This window comes from Triticum aestivum, chromosome 5D, assembly GCF_018294505.1.
Source record: "Triticum aestivum cultivar Chinese Spring chromosome 5D, IWGSC CS RefSeq v2.1, whole genome shotgun sequence".
NCBI lineage: Eukaryota > Viridiplantae > Streptophyta > Magnoliopsida > Poales > Poaceae > Triticum > Triticum aestivum.
The window spans coordinates 502,204,723-502,225,176 of record NC_057808.1 but is presented as its reverse complement, the minus strand read 5'-3'; the positions used below and the strand labels follow the sequence as shown (position 1 = coordinate 502,225,176).

Here is a 20,454-nt window from a genome sequence, read left to right as displayed (position 1 = left end):
CTCTGATGTATTGTTCATACAGTTCTTATTCCTGTGACTCATCATCTGGATAGTAGATGAATGATTAGTTGTGACTTATTTTGGTATGATGAACCTTTATCCTTTTGGTATATCATGTTGCATTTCCTATGAAAACGCACTACTGGTATGTAATAGACTTTGGTACTCTTGGACATCTTTGTTTTTGTTAACTCTATGGAGTATAAAACATGCCTTACCGGGCTGGCTATGGCTGGGGCGGGTGGGGTGCGGCAAGCCACACTTCCTATCTAGTGTCTTACATGACAAGCTTATTTTCATATTTGGTTAGAGCCCACCCGCCGCAAGTGTCTGATGATTTTCCGCGGATGGCAAGGATCTAGGATGATTTCATGGTTCTTGCTGCATAGTATTTTTGCTGCTCCCATTAATATACATGTATCCGACGAGACAATTTCCTGCGGGTGGCTCAAACGGGGCTACTGGCACCCTATACATGCATACAACAGTCATGCCCTGCCCTTCCAGTTCCATCATTCGTCTAGGTACATTTTGTTTCATCCGTTGTTTAACTTTTAAAATCAAGCGATTGAATTTACCATTTTTACGGTATAAACATGGATGAGTTGATTGTCTTAGTTCACTTTGTTTCTCCTACGGATAGGAGCATCAGTGGTTTTACACATGCTATCGGTTGCAATTCAGGTTGCTACTCAATTGATTCTTACCAAATGTTCCGCAGCAATGCGCGGGGAATTATCTAGTATATAGGAGTATATGGATGCGAGTTAAAATCAATAACCGGCTCGAGCATTAATAAGGAGAGGGCAAAGAATAGGTCAGCGCATCCGAAATTAATGGAGGAGCCCCAGACGGGGCGGCCTAGCCGTACGGGAGCCACAACCTATTATTTTGTTTTTTTTTTCTAATTTTTTGCTTTATTGTTGTACTAATCTTTATACTTTAAAATATTCTACATATATGGAAAATGTTAAACAAGAATTTTAAAAATGTTGAACAAGTATTTGAAAAATGTCGAGTAGGTATTAAAAAATGTTGAACGAGTATACGGAAAATGTTGAACAAGTATTTGAAAGTGTTGTACAAGAATTTAAAAAATGTTTAACAAGTATGTGAAAAGTGTTGAATAGGTATTAAAAATGTTGAATGAGAATATGAAAAATGTTGAATAAGTATTTGAAAATGTTGAACGAGAATATGAAAAATGTTGAACAAGTATTTAAAAATGTTGAATAGGTAATAAAAAATGTTGAATGAGTATATTAAGAATGTTGAACAAGTATTTTAAAATATTAAATAAGTATTAAAAATGTTGAACAAGTATTGTAAAATATTAAATAAGTATTAAAAATGTTGAACAAGTATTAAAAATATATTAAATAACTATTAAAATTTTGAACAAGTATTTGAAAAATGTTGAATAAGTGTTCGGACAGTGTTGAACGTGTTTACAAAAATGTTGATCACTTTTTACAGAAATGTTTTTTATATGAACGAAAATGTAGAGTGAAAACAAAAATAAACATAACGAAACACAAAAGAAAAATAAAAAAACAAAAAATGAAGGAAAAAAGAAAACAAACAAAAAATGAATAAGAAAAAAGAAAATAATGAAATAAACCGGAGAAGAAAAAATAAACGAGACAAAATAAAATGGAAAGAATGAAACAAATCTGAAAAGAAAGAAAAAAGGATGAAAATGGAGAAGGAAAAAAATGAAACAAAAGAAACCGAAAAGAGTAAAAGAAAAAAAATGGAGAATACCGGTTCGGTTGCCTCATCGCGATTCTACTACTAACCAGTAACTTGAAGTGGGCGGAGTGGTTAGCTGCGCTGGTGAGAACCCTGAAGACCTGGGTTCGATCCCTGTGACACTGTTTACGTCAACGCAAAGAGATTGTTACAGACTCGCTTAATGCGATAAATAGCCCCTGCGGGTAGGGCTCCCGTAGTTAGTCACCAACGTGTACGATGTCGAAATCACTAATTAAGGAGTACTCGTTGCAAAAAACATTCCACCTTCCCAGGTCGCGACAAGTGGCGCACATGCAGCGCACTACTTGTCGCAACCTGGGAGTTTTTCCCTTTTCCGTAGATCCGTTTATTCAAAACGTTTTATCTCTTAAACCGTGCGTCCAAATCTCGAACCGTTTTCACCATTGGATTCCTCGCGTCGAGATTTTCAAAACTAGATCTCATGTTGATAGGTTTTGACAAACTTTTTTTCACGAAAAAACCGGATGAAAAAACCGAACAGAGAGCACGGTATTTTTCCCTTTCCGAAAGAGGTACGCTCATGCCTCTCACAAAATCACAACCATGCCTCTCGTGAAAGCAAAACCGCGACTCTCGCGGAAGGAAAAAAAACAGAAAACACGTTTTTTTTTTCGTTTCCAAGAGGCACGGTCGTGACTCTCGCGAAAGCACAACCGTACCTCTCGCGAAAGCAAAACCGTGACTCTCGCGAAAGAAAAAAAACAGAAAACGCGTATTTTTTTCCCTTTTCGAGAGGCACGGCCGTGACTCTCGCAAAAGCACAACCGTGCCTCTCGCGGAAGCAAAACCGTGACTCTCGCGAAAGAAAAAAAAACAGAAAACACATTTTGTTTTTCCCTTTACGAGAGGCACGGCCGTGACTCTCGCGAAAGCACAACCGTGCCTCTCGCGGAAGCAAAACCGTGACTCTCGCGAAAGAAAAAAAGACAGAAAACACGTTTTGTTTTTCCCTTTACGAGAGGCACGGCCGTGACTCTCGCGAAAGCACAACCGTGCCTCTCGCGGAAGCAAAACCGTGACTCTCGCGAAAGAAAAAAAAAAGAAAACGCGTTTTTTTTTCGTTTCCAAAAGGCACGGCCGTGACTCTCGTTAAAGCACACCCGTGCCTCTCGCGAAAGAAAAACCGTGACTTTCGCGAAAGAAAAACCGTGACTTTCGCGAAAGAAAAAAAACAAATATTTTTTGTGCAAAAATAATTTTTTTCAATTTTTTATATCGAAAAGCTAAGGAAGACCGGGGGAAAACCAAAACGTCAAAAAAACCCGAGAAAAAAACCGTTTAAAAAGCCAAAAACGTGTGCGAAAAAGAAAAACAAAATCCAGAGGGAGCGTCCAGAGCGCGACACGTGGTGAATGACTGAGAGCGCGTCAAGTGACGCTGATCGTTGCGAGGCTCCCGACCGAAGGAGCGGTCGTTAACTAGTTGCTCTCGTACGTGTGCGGAACCAAACAGCAGTGAGTGAGGCGGCCCATTCAGGGCGTCCCGCGTTGGGCTGGCCCATTACCTCAAGGCTCGCGCTAAAAGGCGAGACGCTGCCCTATTTCCCCGCCCATCAGCGCCTTCCCCTCCCCCCACCCCCCCACGCCGCCAAAAGAAGAACAACCTAGGGTTAGGGTTGTGGAGGCGGCGGCTGCTAAATTCCAGATCCGATCGCCATGCCCGGGCTGGAGGAGGAGATGTTCGTAGCCACCATAGTCGCGCGAGAGTCGAAGGAGGAGACCGCCATGGCCACCGAAGTCGCGCCAGAGCCAGAGGAGAAGACCGTCGTCTTCCCCGATTGGGTGATGCTGGATCGCTTCGGCCGCACCCACAGCCATGCCGACCTAGACGCTGCACGTGAGGCGGCCAATAAGAAGAAGACCGCCGTTGAAGTCGTCACGGCCACCGGCCACCGCTGCTTCTTGTCCTTCGCCCTCTCGGATCCTCAAGAGGTCTCTTACCTCGATCTCGAGTGGCCGCGGGAAGGCTCAGTCGAACCCGTGGTCCCCTCCCGCCTGCCCGCGTATCCCTACGTCCGGGCAACTGACGAGGACCTCGTCCTCTTCGAAATCAACATCCCAAGCCAGCCCCACGACTTGCCGTCAGATCTGTTCGTCTACACAGCTGGTCGTACCCCCTCGGTGGATCAGCTCCCTCTGTACACTGAGCCCATGGTAAGGCCGTTTCTGATGTCAAAATTCACCACAGGCATCCTGCGCCTCCCGGACAACAGCTACATCGTTTCCGACCTCAAGGTCTACCAGAAAAAGAATGGCCCTGACAATTATTCCATGTTTGTCGAGCTCTACGTCTTCAACTCCAAGACCAAAGAGTGGAAACGCTTCCCCGAGATGCCTGCCCCCCAGCCGCAAGACGAGAGCAATACCCAGTTCCCCATCCTCTGGTCAACTAAGGAGGTGCTTGCTTTCGGCCACAGGTTCCTCTGCTGTGTCGACTACTTGAGCGGTGTCCTGCTATGCGACTTCTCCAATTTAGAGTCCCCGGTGCTCCACTTCGTGCCTTTCCCTGGAGGAGATGGGTACTCTGAGAAGCTACAGATCATGCCTTTCCTTGGAGGAAAAGAGAACTCTAAGAAGGCACAGATGGCAAAGTGCTTAGCGGTGAGATTCCGACGTGTGTCCGTCAGCCAAGGCATGATGCACTTTGTCCGCATTGATGGCTGGCGTCCGCCTCTTGAGAGAATCCAAGGGCAGCAGCAGCCTCTCCAAAAGATCACAGTATGGACTTTGGATATCGGGGATGGTAGCAAGTTCAAGTGGAAGATTCATTGGGGGTTCAACCTGGATCTTCTCTGGGCGCAAGATGGTTTCCATGCTCTGGACATACCTCGCTGTCTTCCCCAGTTCCCAGTCGTCTGTGCGAACAATCCGGGCGCCCTATGCTGCCTGTTGAGGAAAGATGAACTTTCTCGACAGCCGTGGATGATCATGGTTGACATGAACCAGGAAGATCTGCAGCCATCTACTAAATATATCAATCAGCAGCCCTACAATGTTGCGTGCGTGAATGAGAAAAAACCCATGGAAGCTCACCAAATCTTCTTTTCTAATGTGCCCCTACTTCCAACTGTCTTCTCCAAATACCTTGTAAGGCCAACAGGTAAGCTCTCTTAATATTCAAATGTTGTCCCTTGTAATTACGTATCGATACAACATGGTTGTGTTTGCTTAGCTTTCTGTTGGATATGGTAGTGTAACACTGGTGTCTTTGCCTATTTATCTTAAATATGATGCAATACATATCCTGCCTGGTTGTGAGGCTAATTGAACTGTGAGACTTCTGCATGCTTAATATCTATTACCTCCGTCCCGAAAAGCTTTTCTTCGATTTGTCGAGATACAGATGTATCTAACACTAAAACGTGTCTAGATACATCCGTATCTAGACAAATGTAAGACATGCTTTTTGGGACGGAGGGAGTAGTTTGCGCTGTCTGCTCTCTCTGTGGGTCTCTTTGGAGTGTTCCCCCCTTCATTAGCAATTCTCAGCACAAGGACTTCTGGACACATACCGCTCTATTTATCAGGGCTGTTTGCCCTGTGTTATTTTCTATCTATTGCTTTTCTCTTGTCCCAAATTTCTATTTTTGCTGCCTTTTGAGGTTGCGTTGTGCTGCTTTGGTATAGCAATATTAATTAATTGAGGCCTTTAATATATTTGCTGTCATCAATCTTCTCTTAGGCTGTTCAAGTGTTTTGAGTTTTAGCTGCTCCAGTTGTGTAGGTGCACTAAACTTTATACTCCCTCCGTTCCTAAATATAAGTCTTTGTAGAGATTCCACCATGGACTACATACGGATGTATATAGATGCATTTTAAGTGTAGATTCACTCATTTTGTTCCGTAGGTGGTCCATAGTGGAATCTCTTCAAAGACTTATATTTAGGAACGGAGGGAGTACTATATTATAAATAATAATACCTTGCTCCTTCTGCCGTCAAGTTGTCCTCCAGAGTCTACCATTTTTTCCTTCTTGGATCTTTTGCTTTTCACGAGACTGTTCACTATCTATACACGTGGTAGTTCTTGATTCAGCACGCAGCCTTCTTTTGCTACTAGTTTGGTGTGCTATTCTGAAGCAAAACTCTAGAAACCACACTATTGTGATTGCTCTTCTAAAGCATAAAACTTGGTCCTCTAATTTTATATCAGTGCAAATGTCTTGTACCTTTTAGATTATATGTACAGACCTTTAACACATACTTTTCTGTTGGTAAAAGATTTAGAATGTGTTTCGTTGGGTTAGTTTGGGTCAATCAGGTCACATCTTTGCCTTTTTCTGTTAGAATACTTTTGTTCTAGATAGTGCTTGTATTTTATATCGTGTAACTCAGTATTGGGCCAGTGAAAAGCCATTCTCCCTGCATGTGAATTTTCATTAGGTAAAATTCCTGTAGTATTAGCCCCGTTGGCGCCCTCATGTGTCTGTCTTCCTCTTGATTCTGGTGACAACCCCTCCAACTGTTTTCTTAATCCTCACATGCCTCATCCGACATCATTTCACCTGGACTGTTGTCAGGACTCTCATGTTTCTTCAGTCGACCGCCCTCTCGCTGCCTCTAGTCCTGTGCCACCTGAGCACACAGCCCCATGCCGCTGGTCTGCAGCAGATTACGGCCAGCCCCCTATGTTTACATTGATATTTAGGGTGAAAGAATTCTCTTGATCAGGGTACCCCAATCCAATGCTGTTTGTACCTCTTGTTTGTCTTCTTTTTTTGCACAGCAAAACCATTGCATGTGGTTTTGCTGTTCATCATATGTGTCAATACTTGTCGCAAACAACATAGTGAGATGTTCAGATGGTGTACATATCTAAGTTGTTTTTGTTTTATTTTATTGGTTGCAGTGATACCCCGGGACAACAAGCTCAAGCTCGCAGCTAGCTCTTCAGAGGAGATTATGCTCATAACTGGAGAAAGCTTAAGTTTGCAATGTGAATTCGAAGACCTGAAAACTGATGACCCGGCTTGGAACCTTCTTCTGGTTGGTCACACAAAAGATGGTATTTGTCCTGAATGTCATGGGATGAGGATGATGGGATGAGGATGTGTACTACCTCTATCCCAAAATAAGTGTCTCAAGTTTAGTACTCCCTCCGTCCCATAATATAGGAACGTTATTGACAATCTCAACTTTAGTATAAAGTTGTACTCCCTCCGTCCCATAATATAGGAACGTTATTGACACTGAGATACTTATTTTGGGACGGAGGGAGTATTAAATACCTACTGTCAGTAAGAGTAAACGATACATGTTCTGGATCCTGTAATCATATGTTTAAGACCCCGTATCTCAAAAGTTTGAGATTGAAAGCCTTCTCTTTTTATTCTTTCTCGCATAATAAATCAAGCGGGTTTTGCAGGCAACAGCCTCAGTGTTTGTCTCCCCAGACCCAGGACAATACTTTGATCTTTCTCTTTAGACGCACAAGCCCAAAAGGATGTCTTTTTTGTTTGGATTTTGTCCGTTTGCGGATGGCACCAAAAGGATGTCTGTTTTGTTTAGATTTTGTCCATTTAGGGATGGGGATGTCTGTTTTGTTTGGACTTTGTCCGTTTGGGAATGGCAATGGATGGTGTCTGCCCGGATTTCTGAATGTGGCCGGTCACATCTTGTTCGGCTGCATGCAATTTTTTCAAAGCAACAAAGATGTAGATAATGCTAGCCGCCATAGTCACGCCAGCGGCTGTGGTTCATGCCGGTCGGTAACAATGCCAGCGGCCTATAAAATGGCCATTCCCTAGTTTAACGCTGCCAACAAAGCTAGTGACCGATGCACTAGCCAAACTTCAAAATGAACAAGTTTTTTACGCCGGCAACAAAGCCAACAGCCGTCACACTAGATTGCCTTCACAATGAACAAGTTTTTAGCGACGACAACAAAGCCAGCTGCCGGCACACTAGCCAGCCTTCAAAATGAACGACCATAGTCCACGACCGAGGTCTCACCTAGTTCAGGCCGTCTTGGGCGAACATCTCTTTCTGCCCGTTCACGAACCAAGCCTTCCTCTCTGGTTCATATCAAGTCACCAACGTCTAGGCCACTCACGGGACGGGTTTGGACGCTCTCAAGCGCGGGACAATACGTGTTGCGCTCTTGTTGAATGAACCCCCATCTCTTTTGGATTGAGTTGATGCCGCGGGTGCTCACAAATTGGTATGGGGCAAACTTCCTTCGCTCATGAAAAGTTTTGTGAACTTTCGTCCAAAAGACATCCTTTTTGCTGGGCACCTTTTGTGAGATCTTGGCCTATCTCCATCCAACTCTCGCAAATCAAAGTGTCCTCCTCTTGGGTGTATGATCCCGTGCGAATGCTTTGCCTCCTTTGTGCCTTGACCCTTTGGGTGAGCTCATCGATAAACACCAATGGCTCCTCCGCAATGTCGATCTCTTCTTCCTCATCTTCACAATACATGTCATCATCTTCATGCCATGAGTTGCCATGGTCGTCGATCTCATCTTCATCATGGCCACCGAATAGGTCATCACCATACTGGCCGCGACCGTCCTGGCTTTGGGTCGCGTCGGGATCGAAAGCATGGCCTTGACCGTCGAAGTTGAAGGCCTCACCACGGCCCCCGAAGATGACGCTCTCCATGAAAGCGGCGTAGTCAGGGTCGTCGACCGTCAGCGTCGGCAGTGGCATTTCATGGAACAACTTGCACGCGCCGGTAAGGTTGGCCGTAGGAATCGACCCGGGATACGCCTCCACGAATATATTCCGAATATAAATGAAAAATTTTCACAAATATATTCTCATCACTCCCATCCTACTAACACTCAACATATCGTGATTTCCTTAAGCTTGTGACCCTGTAGGTTCGGTAATCCATAGACATGAATGAAACCGTTCGTTCAATGACCGACATCGGGATATGGACGTCCATATCGATCCCTATGATCACACAAATGATATTCGAGTGAACCTATGGTTATCATGTGATGTTCCCTTTGCTTCACGATACTTCACAAAACCCGGGATGCATCGATATCCTCTTGAGTCATCACAATGCTCACTATACTGAAATCCTCATTACCGGTTTTGTTCTTCTTTCTCGTTATTGTGTTTCGGCATCCCGTGACGAAGTCACCTATGTTTGGCTAGACGACGATCGATGCCATCACACCAAGAGGGCCCTAAGAATGTCTCTCCATCGTTGGAGGAGCAAATCCCATTCTCGAGCTATCCAAGCACCTGTCAAACTTTCCGATTAACCTCTAAGTTGTCATTATGATTACCGTGTTATAGCTGACGTTTGAGCAACCCCAAAACCCACCATACGGTAAGAAGCGACCACGATACTCTCATGGTCTAAGGAGCAAAATCACACGTTAACACTCCATATTATTACAATTGATTATAGACGATATTATCTCAATTCATAACAAACAAGTTTAGGTCGATTCAATATGATCGTTCTTCCAACGTCATAATCTCAATGTTGTTTTAGGAATATCGTTACACTTAACGATATCCAAAGATCCAGAAAACGTGATCACTAAGAACACTTGAGCTACTCCCTCCTTCCACTTATATAGGGCCTAATACATTTTTCAAGGTTATCTTTGACCACGGGTTAGCACAATGATATATGACATGCATGTAACACAAAGCATACCATCGAAATCATATGTGGAAGAGGTTTCTAACGATATAATTTTTATATCATACATCTCATATACTAATAATTTTATCATGGGCCATTTGCATTTGTGCCCCTAACTCGAACCCACTACTCAGATTTGCCCCTAATTTCGAAGCTTGCTCAAATTTGCTCCTCTGCCGTTAGTTCCCCTTATAAAAATGCCCTTCTATGCCGTTATCGTCCGGTCAAAGGGCTTTGACCGTCTACCGGTCGTTTATTGGACATATTTGCCCTTCCATGCACATGTCACTTACACGTGGGACCCACCCAGAGTAAAAAAAAGAAATATCTCTCTCACTTACACATGGGACCTACCCCAAAGTTAAAAAATGTCTCTCTCACCCTTTCTCTCACTTACCGGTGGACCCGCCGAAATAAAAAAAAAAAATTTTTTTCACACACAAGCCCTGTCCCTTCCCTGACATGTGGGCCACGGGACCCATCGTCAAGGTCAAAATTGGTCCACGACGAGACATGCCTGGCCGTGAGCGGCTCGCTTGCCGGCAGCTCACCGTTGGTGGCCGGACGACCGCGAGAGGAGGGCCCGAGGGGCGCAGTGTATCTGCGCGACGCACACCAAGTGAGTTGGGCGCCGCAGCGATAGGTGGTAACGCGCGCATGCGACCAGGTCGGTCATGGCGGGCGGCTTCATGCTAGGAGCTACGGGTGCAGAATCAAGAGGGGGAAGAGGGCGTTAGGGGCGCGACCTTACAGCAATGGCGGAACGGATGTCAGGGAGGTCTACAGTGGCTTGGGGCGGTCGAATCTTGGAGGTCGCGACGACCGTGGCATAGGACGGGGTCCGGGGCGTCGTCTACGGGTGTCCCCTGCCCGATTCATTGCGTGGGCTAGAAGAGAGCTGGCCTGCGGTGCTCATGGACATGCTCCTTTATCTCGAGCTAGCCTCTGGCGGAAGGAATCGTTCGACCTGCTTCAACGACATCGAATCAAAATCGGCGGTCCGAGGTCGAAGGCGGGGAAGATGTGCTGTGGCACTCGACACTAGTCATCTCTCGTCAAATTAGTTGGCTTTTAGGATGAGGGCATCTCGTAAGAGCTTCCTAGCAAGGTGGAGGCGCTTGGGGTTGTCGTTGGCCGCGCGGAGACGAAGGCAGCGGTGACGGTGGCGCTCTTTAGAGGTGAGAGAGGGAGAGGTCGTGGGGGAGGGAGGAAGAGGGATGGATGGATGGAGGGAGGGCTGCTGTGCTCGGGTAGCTGGCGGCTGCAGCGCATGGTATCTGAGCAGCTTGCGGTCGCCGGAGTTGAGAGAGAGAGGCTGTGAGGTAGAGGGAGAGAGGTGGGAGGTGAGAGAGAGGCCATGAGGGGCCCACATGTAAGTGAAAGGGACAGAGGGGGTGAGAGAAACATTTTTTCCTTTTTATTTTTTTTCTGAGTGGGTCCCACATGTAAGTGACACATGGAGGCAGGGGCAAAATGTCCAATAAACGCCCCTTAGATGGTCAAAGCCCTTTGACCGGATGATAACGGCATAGAAGGGCATTTTTACACAGTGAACTAACAGTGGAGGGGCAAATTTGAGCATGCTTCGAAATTAGGGACAAATCTGAGTAGTGGGTTCGAGTTAGGGGCACAAATGTAAATGGCCCTTACTTAAATACCTCCATAAATTCTACAATCGATGGGACCTGCCTTGGGTTGAGCTAATATGGAACACATACTACAGTAACAAGAACCCTCACGCATCTGACTCTTGCGGCTCCTTCTGGTGGCGAGATGTAACAAAACTCATGCCGATCTATCGAGGGATTACTAAAGCTCAAGTGCACACGGGCAAGGATATTCTTTTCTGGAAAGATTTATGGCTTGATGATATTCTATCAGAAACACACTCGCGGGCCTTCTTGTTCGCTATTCAGGAGGATCTCTCGGTGAAAGATTTCTTGGGGACCACGAGACTAGGAGAAACCTTTCACCTTCCGCTCTCGGTGCAGGCGCATGCAGAGACAAGAGATCTTCAACGGCTGGTCCTAGACATTCAACTGCAGGACAGCCAATATGCTGCTGACAAGTGGATCCTCACATGGGGGACTGAGATGTACTCGACCAACAAGTATTACAACTTTTACTTCAAGGATGTTCGGGCCCATCAGGCTTATAACTGGCTATGGAAATCTAAAGCAACCATGAAAATCAAGGTGTTCGGCTGGCTCTTACTGTCTGTCAGGCTTAATTCCAGAAACATGTTGAAGCGAAGGCACTACAACATTGGTAACGATTATACCTGCCTCCTTTGCGAGTCCAATTTGGAAGAAACTGTGGAGCACCTCTTCTTTGAATGCTCCTTTAGCAAAAACTATTGGTCAGACCTTGGCATTTGCTGGAATACACAAGGCACAAGATTAGATTGGATCAACCTAGCAAAAATGTCCTGGAACAAGCCACTGTTCATGGCAATCTTCTTACAAGCATCTTGGAGCATCTGGAAAGAAAGAAACAATAAGCTCTTGAGAGGAATAACACCTACTAAAGCATCCTGGATCTCAAGATTAAAAGTAGACCTCTCCCTTTTAACTCATAGAGTTGGGGAAAAGCAAATTTCCTTTCTAAACTCTTTTGTAGCCTCTTTATAGACTCCTGCTCCCCTAGCCCTCCCCAAAGGGGATGGCCTGTAAAAACCATATGTAAATACACCCATTTATTTATTTAATTACACAGCAGGAGGCTCTCCTACTGTTTCATGTGTCAAAAAAAGTTGCAAATTATGAAACTAGGTGAAATTCTAAGCATTTTACATGTTTAAAGCATTTCAATCCGATGCACAGTTGTGGAGTTATTAAATGCATGAACCATAGGGATCAATCTGTAAATATGCAGTTTTCTGAACAAATAGGAAAATCGCAGCGCACATAAAAAACACATGCGGGCTGAAACTGCTGGGTGCCGGGGTTTCTCTGTTGGGGAACGTAGTAATAATTCAATATTTTCCTACGTGTCACCAAGATCAATCTAGGAGTTGCTAGCAACGAGAGAGAGGGAGTGCATCTTCATACCCTTGAAGATCGCTAAGCAGAAGTGTTACAAGAACGCGGTTGATGGAGTCGTACTCGCAACGATTCAAATCGCGGAAGATCCGATCCAAGCGCCGAACAGACGGTGCCTCCGCGTTCAACACACGTACAGCCCGGGGACGTCTCCTCCTTCTTGATCCAGCAAGGGGAGAGGAGAAGTTGAGGGAGAACTCCGGCAGCACGACGGCGTGGTGGTGGAGCTCATGGTTCTCCTGCAGGGCTTCGCCAAGCACTACGGAGGAGGTGTTGGGGGGGGGGGGGTTGGAGGGCTACGCCAGGGGAAGGGGTGCGGCTGCCCTCCCACCCCCACTATTTATAGGAAGAAGGGAAGAGGGGGCCGGCCCCCTTAGATGCATCTAGAGGAGAGGGGGGCGGCCAAGAGGGGAAAACTTGCCCCCAAGCAAGGTGGGAGGCAACCCCCTCCCCTACGGTTTCCAACCCTAGGTGCCTTGGGCCCTTGGGGGGGGGGGCACCAGCCCACTAGGGGGCTGGTTCCCTCCCATATTCAGCCCATTAAATCCTCCGGGGCAGGTGGCCCCACCCGGTGGACCCCTGGACACCTTTTGGTGGTCCCGGTACAATACCGATATCCCCCGAAATCATTTCGGCGACTGAAACTGGACTTTCCATATATAAATCGTTACCTCCGAACCATTCCGGAACTCCTCGTGTCGTCCGGGATCTCATCCGGGACTCCGTACAACCTTCGGTAACCACATACAATTTCCCATAACAACTCTAGCGTAACCGAACCTTAAGTGTGTAGACCCTACGGGTTCGGGAACCATGCAGACATGACCGAGACATCTCTCCGGCCAATAACCAATAGCGGGATCTAGATGCCCATGTTGGCTCCCACATGTTCCACGATGATCTCATCGGATGAACCACGATGTCGGGGATTCAATCAATCCCATATACAATTCCCTTTGTCCATCGATATGTTACTTGCCCGAGATTCGATCGTCGGTATCCCCATACCTCTTTCAATCTCCTTACCGGCAAGTCTCTTTACTCGTTCCGTAACGCATGATCCCGTGGCTAACTCCTTAGTCACATTGAGCTCATTATGATGATACATTACCGAGTGGGCCCAGAGATACCTCTCCGTCATACAGAGTGACAAATCCCAGTCTCGATTCATGCCGACCCAACAGACACTTTCGGAGATACCTGTAGTGTACCTTTATAGTCACCCAGTTACGTTGTGACATTTGATACACCCAAAGCATTCCTACGGTATCCGGGAGTTGCACAATCTCATTGTCCAAGGAAATGATACTTGACATTAGAAAAGCTCTAGCAAACGAACTACACGATCTTGTGCTATGCTTAGGATTGGGTCTTGTCCATCACATCATTCTTCTAATGATGTGATCCCGTCATTAACGACATCCAATGTCCATGGTCAGGAAACCACAACCATCTATTGATCAACTAGCTAGTCAACTGGAGGCTTACTAGGGACATGATGTGCTCTATGTATTCACACATGTATTACGGTTCTGATTAATACAATTATAGCATGAACAATAGCCAATTATCATGAACAAGGAAATATAATAATAACCACTTTATTATTGCCTCTAGGGCATATTTCCAACAGTCTCCCACTTGCAATATAGTCAATAATCTAGTTACATTGTGATGAATCGAACACCCATAGAGTTCTGGTGTTGATCATGTTTTGCTCGTGGAAGAGGTTTAGTCAACGGATCTGCGACATTCAGATCTGTATGTACTTTACAAATATCTATGTCTCCATCTTGAATATATTCACGAATGGAGTTGAAGCGACGCTTGATGTGCCTGGTCTTCTTGTGAAACCTGGGCTCCTTGGCAAGGACAATAGCTCTAGTGTTGTCACAGAAGAGAGTCATTGGGCCTGATGCATTGGGAATAACTCCTAGGTCGATGATGAACTCCTTCATCTAGACTGCTTCCCGTGCTGCCTCTGAGGCTGCTATGTACTCCGCTTCACATGTAGATCCCGCCATGACACTTTGCTTGCAACTGCACCAGCTGACTGCCCCACCATTCAAAATATACACGTATCCGGTTTGTGACTTGGAGTCATCCAGATCTGTGTCAAAGCTAGCATCGACGTAACCCTTTACGATGAGCTCTTCGGCACCTCCATAAACGAGAAACATATCCTTAGTCCTCTTCAGGTACTTTAGGATATTCTTGACCGTTGTCCAGTGTTCCATTCCGGGATCACTTTGGTACCTCCCTACCAAACTTACGGCAAGGTTCACATCAGGTCTGGTACACAGCATGGCGTACATAGTAGAGCGTATGGCTCAGGCATAGGGGATGACACTCATCTTTTCTCTATCTTCTGCCGAGGTCGGGCATTGAGCTGTGCTCAATCTCACACCTTGCAATACACGCAAGAACCCCTTCTTGGACTGATCCATATTGAACTTCTTCAATATCTTGTCAAGGTATGTACTTTGTGAAAGACCAATGAGGCATCTCGATCTATCTCTATAGATCTTGGTGCCTAATATGTAAGCAGCTTCTCCAAGGTCCTTCATTGAAAAACACTTATTCAAGTATGCCTTTATGCTTTCCAAAAGTTCTATATCATTTCCCATCAATATTATGTCATCCACATATAATATGAGAAATGCTACAGAGCTCCCACTCACTTTCTTGTAAATACAGGCTTCTCCATAAGTCTGTATAAAACCAAACGCTTTGATCATTTCATCAAAGCGAATGTTCCAACTCCGAGATGCTTGCACCAGCCCATAGATGGAGCGCTGGAGCTTGCATACTTTGTCAGCATTCTTAGGATCGACAAAACCTTTCGGCTGCATCATATACAATTCTTCCTTAAGGAAGCCGTTAAGGAATGCCGTTTTGACGTCCATTTGCCAGATCTCATAATCATAGAATGCGGCAATAGCTAACATGATTCAGACGGAATTCAGCTTCGCCACGGGTGAGAAGGTCTCATCGTAGTCAACCCCTTGAACTTGTCGATAACACTTAGCGACAAGCCGAGCCTTATAAACGGTCACATTACCATCCGCGCCAGTCTTCTTCTTAAAGATCCACTTATTCTCTATGGCTCACCGATCATTGGGCAAGTCTGTCAAAGTCCATACTTTGTTTTCATATACATGGATCATATCTCGGATTTCATGGCTTCAAGCGATTTGTTGGAATCCGGGCCCGTCATTGCTTCTTCATAGTCTGAAGGTTCACCGTTGTCTAACAACATGATTTCCATGACAGGGTTACCGTACCATTGGTGCGGAACGTGTACTTGTGGACCTACGAAGTTCAGTAGCAACTTGATCTGAAGTTTCATGATCATCATCATTAACTTCCTCTCTAGTCGGTGCAGGCACCACAGAAACATCTTCCTGAGCTGTGCTACTTTCCGGTTCAAGAGGGGGTACCTCATCAAGTTCTACTTTCCTCCCACTCACTTCTTTTGAGAGAAACTCTTTCTCTAGAAAGGATCCATTATTGGCAACAAAGATTTTGCCTTCAGATCTGAGGTAGAAGGTATACCCAATAGTTTCCTTCGGGTATCCTATGAAGACGCATTTTTCCGATTTGGGTTCGAGCTTTTCAGGTTGAAGTTTCTTGACATAAGCATCGCATCCCCAAACTTTTAGAAACGACAGCTTAGGTTTCTTCCCAAACCATAATTCATGCGGTGTCGTCTCAACGAATTTAGATAGTGCCCTATTTAAAGTGAATGCGGATGTCTCTAAAGCATAACCCCAAAATGATAGCGGTAGATCTATAAGAGACATCATAGATCACACCATATCCAATAGAGTGCGATTACGACGTTCAGGCACACCATTTCGCTGAGGTGTTCCAGGCGGCGTGAGTTGTGAAACAATTCCACATTTCCTGCGTGCCAAACTCGTGACTCAAGTATTCTCCTCCATGATCTGATCGTAGGAATTTTATTTTCCTGTCACGTTGATTCTCTACCTCATTCTGAAATTCCTTGAACTTTTCAAAGGTCTCAGACTTGTGTTTCATTAAGTAGACATACCCATATCTACTTAAGTCATCAGTGAGGGTGAGAACATAACGATAGCCTCCGCGAGCCTCAACGCTCATTGGACCGCATACATCAGTATGTATTATTTCCAACAAGTTGGTTGCTCGCTCCATTGTTCCGGAGAACGGAGTCTTGGTCATTTTGCCCATAAGCCATGGTTCGCACGTGTCAAATGATTCATAATCAAGAGATCCAAAAGTCCATCTGCATGAGGTTTCTTCATGCGCTTGACACCAATGTGACCAAGGCGGTAGTGCCACAAGTATGTGGGACTATCATTGTCAACCTTACATTTTTTTGGCATTCACACTGTGAATATGTGTAACATCACGTTCGAGATTCAATAAAAATAAACCATTGACCAGCGGGGCATGACCATAAAACATATCTCTCATATAAATAGAACAACCATTATTCTCGGATTTAAATGAGTAGCCATCTCGCATTAAACGAGATCCAGATACAATGTTCATGCTCAAAGCTGGCACTAAATAACAATTATTGAGGTTTAAAACTAATCGCGAAGGTAGATGTAGAGGTAGCGTGCCGACGGCGATCACATCGACCTTGGAACCATTCCCGAGGCGCATCGTCACCTCGTCCTTCGCCAGTCTCCGCTTATTCTGCAGCTCCTGTTTTGAGTTACAAATATGAGCAACCGCATCGGTATCAAATACCCAGGAGCTACTACGAGTGCTGGTAAGGTACACATCAATAACATGTATATCATATATACCTTTGGTGTTGTTGGCCTTCTTGTCCGCTAAGTACTTGGGGCAGTTTCGCTTCCAGTGACCATTTCCCTTGCAATAAAAGCACTCAGTCTCAGGCTTGGGTCCATTCTTTGGCTTCTTCCCGGCAACTGACTTACTGGGCGCGGAAACTCCCTTGCCGTCCTTCTTGAAGTTCTTCTTACCCTTGCCTTTCTTGAAACTAGTGGTCTTATTCACCATCAGCACTTGATGTTCCTTTTTGATCTCCACCTCCGCTGATTTCAGCATTGAATATAACTCAGGAGTGGACTTATCCATCCCTTGCATATTGTAGTTCATCACAAAGCTCTTGTAGCTAGGTGGAAGCGACTCGAGGATTCTGTCAATGACCGAGTCATCTGGAAGATTAACTCCCAGTTGAGACAAGCGGTTGTGCAACCCAGACATTTTGAGTATATGCTCGCTGATAGAACTGTTTTCATCCATCTTACAACTATAGAATTTGTCGGAGACTTCATATCTCTCGACCAGGGCATGAGCTTGGAAAACCATTTTCAGCACTTGGAACATCTCATATGCTCCGTGCTTCTCAAAACACTTTTGGAGCCCCGACTCTAAGCTGTAAAGCATGCCGCACTGAAACAGGGAGTAATCATCGCTACGCAATTGCCAGGCGTTCATAACGTCTTGAGTTGCTGGGAAAATGGGTGCATCACCTAGCGGTGCTTCAAGGACATATGCTTTCTTGGCAGCTATGAGGATGATCCTCAAGTTACGGACCCAATCCTTATAGTTGCTACTATCGTCTTTCAGCTTGGTTTTCTATAGGAACGCGTTGAAGTTGAGGGCAACATTAGCGTGGGCCATTGGATCTACAACATAGATTGTAAAGACAATTTTAGACTAAGTTCATGATAATTAAGTTCATATAATCAAATTATTTAATGAACTCCCACTTAGATAGACATCCCTCTAGTCATCTAAGTGATACATGATCCGAATCGACTAGGCCATGTCCGATCATCACGTGAGACAGACTAGTCATCAACGGTGAACATCTCCATGTTGATCGCATCTACTATAGGCCTCATGTTCGAACTTTCGGTCTCTCATGTTCCAAGTCCATGTCTGTACATGCTAGGCTCGTCAAGTCAACCAAGTGTTTTGCATGTGTAAATCTGGCTTACACCCGTTGTATGCGAACATTAGAATCTATCACACCCAATCATCAGGTGGTGCTTCGAAACAATGATCCTTCGCAACGGTGCACAGTTGGGGGGAACACTTTTGTTGAAATTTTAGTGAGGGATCATCTTATTTATGCTACCGTCGTTCTAAGCAAATAAGATGTAATCATGACTGTAAGGGCATATTTATCCCTTAGTTGTTTTGGTGATTGATGACAATGCTTTTGCGGACTAATCATGTGCATGGAGTATTTCAGACATATCATGACTAGGCACAAGATGGTTTGGTGCCCCTCGAAGACTATTGAAGACGGCGTGTCTCTACGTTTCTTTTCGGTAGATTTTAGTCGTAGGAAAGCCGTACTATTAAGAGGGGGTCCGCTTTGGAAAGGTTTGGGTGGAATCATCACGTACACGTCTACTCCTTTTTGCACCACCTTTCCTTTGGCTCTTTGGAGCATCCTCCGTCTTTCCTTGTCTATGCAAAATGAAGGTTTCCGTGTGTTGCTGAACTGGAGCATGCGGTAGTACTGCTCCCCGGAGCGGTAGTACCGCAGGCCCTTGCGGTAGTACCGCACCTCGGGAGCGGTAGTACCGTGGGCTCTGGCCAGGCTCAGCCACAGGAGCGGTAGTAGGCGCGGATGTAATTTTTTACATCCGTGCCTGGCCTGCGGTAGTACCTTATCGGATTTTTGCATAGATCAAAACTTAGCGGAAGTAGTCACGGATGTATTTTTATATGTCCGTGCCTTCCCGGCATAGTCCATTCCTGCCTTGCGGTAGTACCACAAGGGGTCGCGGTAGTACCGCGTCAGCGGTTCTACCGCTCCTCGCCTTGGCATTTCAGGATGGATCTTAGGCTCTGCCGTGGCAGCGGTAGTACCGTAGTTCGCCGCGGTAGTACCATGAGCCCTTGCGGTAGTACCGCTGTGTTGGTGCGGTAGTACCGCAGGTCGCGGGCTGGTTTAGTGGATAACGGTTGGATTTGTCCTCGCACTATATAAGGGGAGTCTTCTTCTCTGAATTGACTACCTCCTCCACTCCCAAGCTCCATTGTTGCTCCAAGCTCCATTTTCGCCCGATCTCTCTCCCTAGCCAATCAAACTTTTTGATTCTTTAGGTATTGGCTGAGAAGGCCCCGATCTACACTTCCACCAAGAGAAATTTGATTCCCCCACCAATCCCTTGCGGATCTTGTTACTCTTGGGTGTTTGAGCACCCTAGATGGTTGAGGTCACCTCGGAGCCATATTCCACTGTGGTGAAGCTTTGTGGTGTCGTTGGGAGCCTGCAATTAAGTTGTGGAGATTGCCCCAACCTTGTTTGTAAAGGTCCGGTCGCCGCCTCCAAGGGAACCAATAGTGGAATCACGGCATCTCGCATTGTGTGAGGGCGTGAGGAGAATACGGTGGCCCTAGTGGCTTCTTGGGGAGCATTGTGCCTCCACACCGCTCCAACGGAGACGTACTTCCCCTCAAAAGGAAGGAACTTTGGTAACACATCCTCGTCTTCACCGGCTCCACTCTTGGTTATCTCGTGCCTTTACTTGTGCAAGATTATTTGTGTTATATCCCTTGCTTGCTTGTGTGCTTGTTGTTGTTGCATCATATAGGTTTCCCACCTAGTTGCATATCTAGACAACCTACTTTGATGCACACTTTAAATTGGTAAAGAAAAGCAAAAATTGTTAGTTGCTTATTCACCCCCCTCTAGTCAACTATATCGATCCTTTCAATTGGTATCAGAGCCTCATCTCTTTATTAAGGACTTTGTCGTCCGAAGAGTATGGTTGAGCACTCCGGTGTGAATCCATTCTCGTCTACGGCCGATGGGGGAACCGCGCTCTCTCGTGAGGAATTCAATGTGGCTTTGGACACATTGAAAACCTCCATGATGACCGAGGTTGAAAGCATGTTTAACAAATTCTTAGAAGGGCTTAAATTATCCACCACACCGATGAAAGTGGGTGATCCCACTAACAAGGCCATGTCCTCCGTCATTCGTCAAAGGCCGGATTTCCACACCCTGTCCTCAAGTGAAGTGTTGGATGAGTTTGTGGCTATGAG

At 45.6% G+C, this 20,454-nt stretch overlaps 1 protein-coding gene across 1 annotated transcript; it reads left to right on the top strand.

The window, feature by feature from the left end:
- The first annotated feature begins 3,333 nt into the window (after nucleotides 1–3,333).
- Nucleotides 3,334–7,089, top strand: LOC123123230 (uncharacterized). Its single transcript, XM_044543702.1, has 2 exons — nucleotides 3,334–4,875; nucleotides 6,624–7,089. Exons 1-2 carry the CDS (start codon nucleotides 3,432–3,434, stop codon nucleotides 6,818–6,820), a joined length of 1,641 nt encoding a protein of 546 aa, XP_044399637.1. The 5' UTR covers nucleotides 3,334–3,431; the 3' UTR covers nucleotides 6,821–7,089.
- Nucleotides 7,090–20,454: the final 13,365 nt, after the last annotated feature.